We start from the raw sequence: 1,667 nt of genomic DNA, 5'->3' as shown, positions 1-1,667 counted from the left end.
ATATGTTCCTTCAAATAACTATGGAATCACTTATTCAAACAATCTTTCTAAATTTTTGAAATTATATGAATAGACAGTCAGTGTAATTATTAATACAACAAAGAGATAGAACATTTTTAGTAATTCAAATGCAAGTAGTTCTCCCTATTCAGACCATCCAAATATTTTGTATACCAGTCATTTTCTTGTTTGTAAATCGCTATTGTTTCCTAAAGGTTTCATGGGTATTTTGACTTATTTTCACTATAGTATACTGTCAGTGACACGACGTAAGTACCACGTGCTCTGTATGTAAAGTACTTCGGCCTATCATACCTAGTACACAATAAATATGAAGTACCATTAATCGCTTACTGGACTGACATTACGTGTAAAAATAAGAAATGCGCATGAACCACATTGCGGAATATGTATATGTGTATGTGTGTGTGTGCGCGCGCGTGTGTGTATGTGTAGCGTAACGATATTAAGTGTGTTACGTGGAACGATAGTAATTGAGTTAGTATGATACAACGTATTGAAAATACGGCTCGATGTTATTAATCCTTTCAGACAGCTACTATTTTGCTTGGATCGACTTTCACCCGAATGAACATGGTATTGTCTTTTACAAAATGTCGTTTTTTCACCATTTCATGGGAAACAAATCGGGGAAAACCAAAACCGAGAGAATCAGGTTCGCGACTGGGCCTCTGGAAGTTTTTCCATGTTGGATCTGGTATAAAGCTCTCCACAATATTGCACGCCTTCTCCGCAACCACTGTTTGATCGAATATGGTAAAAGACACGCTGTGTGAAAATGGCCATCGCAACAAAGCGTCATATTCTCCGGGAAGAATTTTTATATATATCGAAATGTGACTTCCTTCACCGGTTCCATTTCCGTTTAAGAAAACTGACGCCTGAAACATTTAATACTTCTTAATACAATTATCTATCATAAAATAGAATTTTTGAAGTATTTGCTTTTTGCTTAAATTCCAAAAAACTTAACTTAAAGTGAAACAATTTATAACTATGATATACCTGTAGCTTGTAACCATATTGACTAGTATAAAAAGGAGGGCTGACAAGTTCCATTCCTTCCTTGGCCTTCGCCTCAGACATTTTAGCGCTGTAATCCGTGATCTTCCATATAAGCGTGCCCGTGTAGTTTAACGATAGTTTGCTAATGGCAGATTTCAGACTGGTTATCTGGTGCTGTTGTTTTGTGACAACGCTGCACATCAAACTTAGATGCATCTTTGCTGATTCTGCTACATGCTTGTCCAACGAAAATCGATTACCCTACAACAGAAAGCATAATTATTTTATATTAATTTGTGAAGCAAAAACGGATAGGAAAGGTATATAATAATTTACGTAGATAAATTGACATACCTTAAAACGACAGCCAGCATCCTTGAAAGTACAAGATAGGCGATGTGTAGTGCAATGATCTTTTAAGTGTACTTCAAGATCTTCTCTTGGTAAGACGGCAGTTTCACAACGGTGTGGACAAGCGACTGGAAAGCGGCCACACTTGGCGTGATGAGCACCGAGCGTGTCAAAAACGAATTCTTTGTTGCAGTAACGACAGGCTACCAGTCTTTTCGCGCACTCGCCCAACTTATGCTGACTGAGGTGCCTTCGCTGTACCTTCATACCGCACTTGTTCTCACAATAGA

The 1,667-nt window shown here is 37.8% G+C and overlaps 1 protein-coding gene across 2 annotated transcripts in view; it reads right to left on the bottom strand.

Moving 5' to 3' along the window:
* Positions 1-228: 228 nt before the first annotated feature.
* Traf4 (TNF receptor associated factor 4) overlaps positions 229-1,667 on the bottom strand; it is a 31,361-nt gene continuing 29,922 nt past the window's right edge. For both annotated transcript variants that reach the window (XM_017906901.1, XM_017906900.1), the window contains 3 exons: positions 1,381-1,667; positions 1,027-1,287; positions 229-902 (listed from right to left, as the gene is read on the bottom strand). In XM_017906901.1, the coding sequence (XP_017762390.1) occupies positions 549-902; positions 1,027-1,287; positions 1,381-1,667 (902 nt within the window). In that variant the 3' untranslated portion in view covers positions 229-548. The remainder of the gene's footprint in view (positions 903-1,026; positions 1,288-1,380) is intronic.

The sequence above is a fragment of the Eufriesea mexicana genome, unplaced genomic scaffold (assembly GCF_001483705.2).
Source record: "Eufriesea mexicana isolate 0111107269 unplaced genomic scaffold, ASM148370v2 scaffold6328, whole genome shotgun sequence".
NCBI lineage: Eukaryota > Metazoa > Arthropoda > Insecta > Hymenoptera > Apidae > Eufriesea > Eufriesea mexicana.
This window is presented reverse-complemented; position numbering and strand designations above follow the sequence as displayed.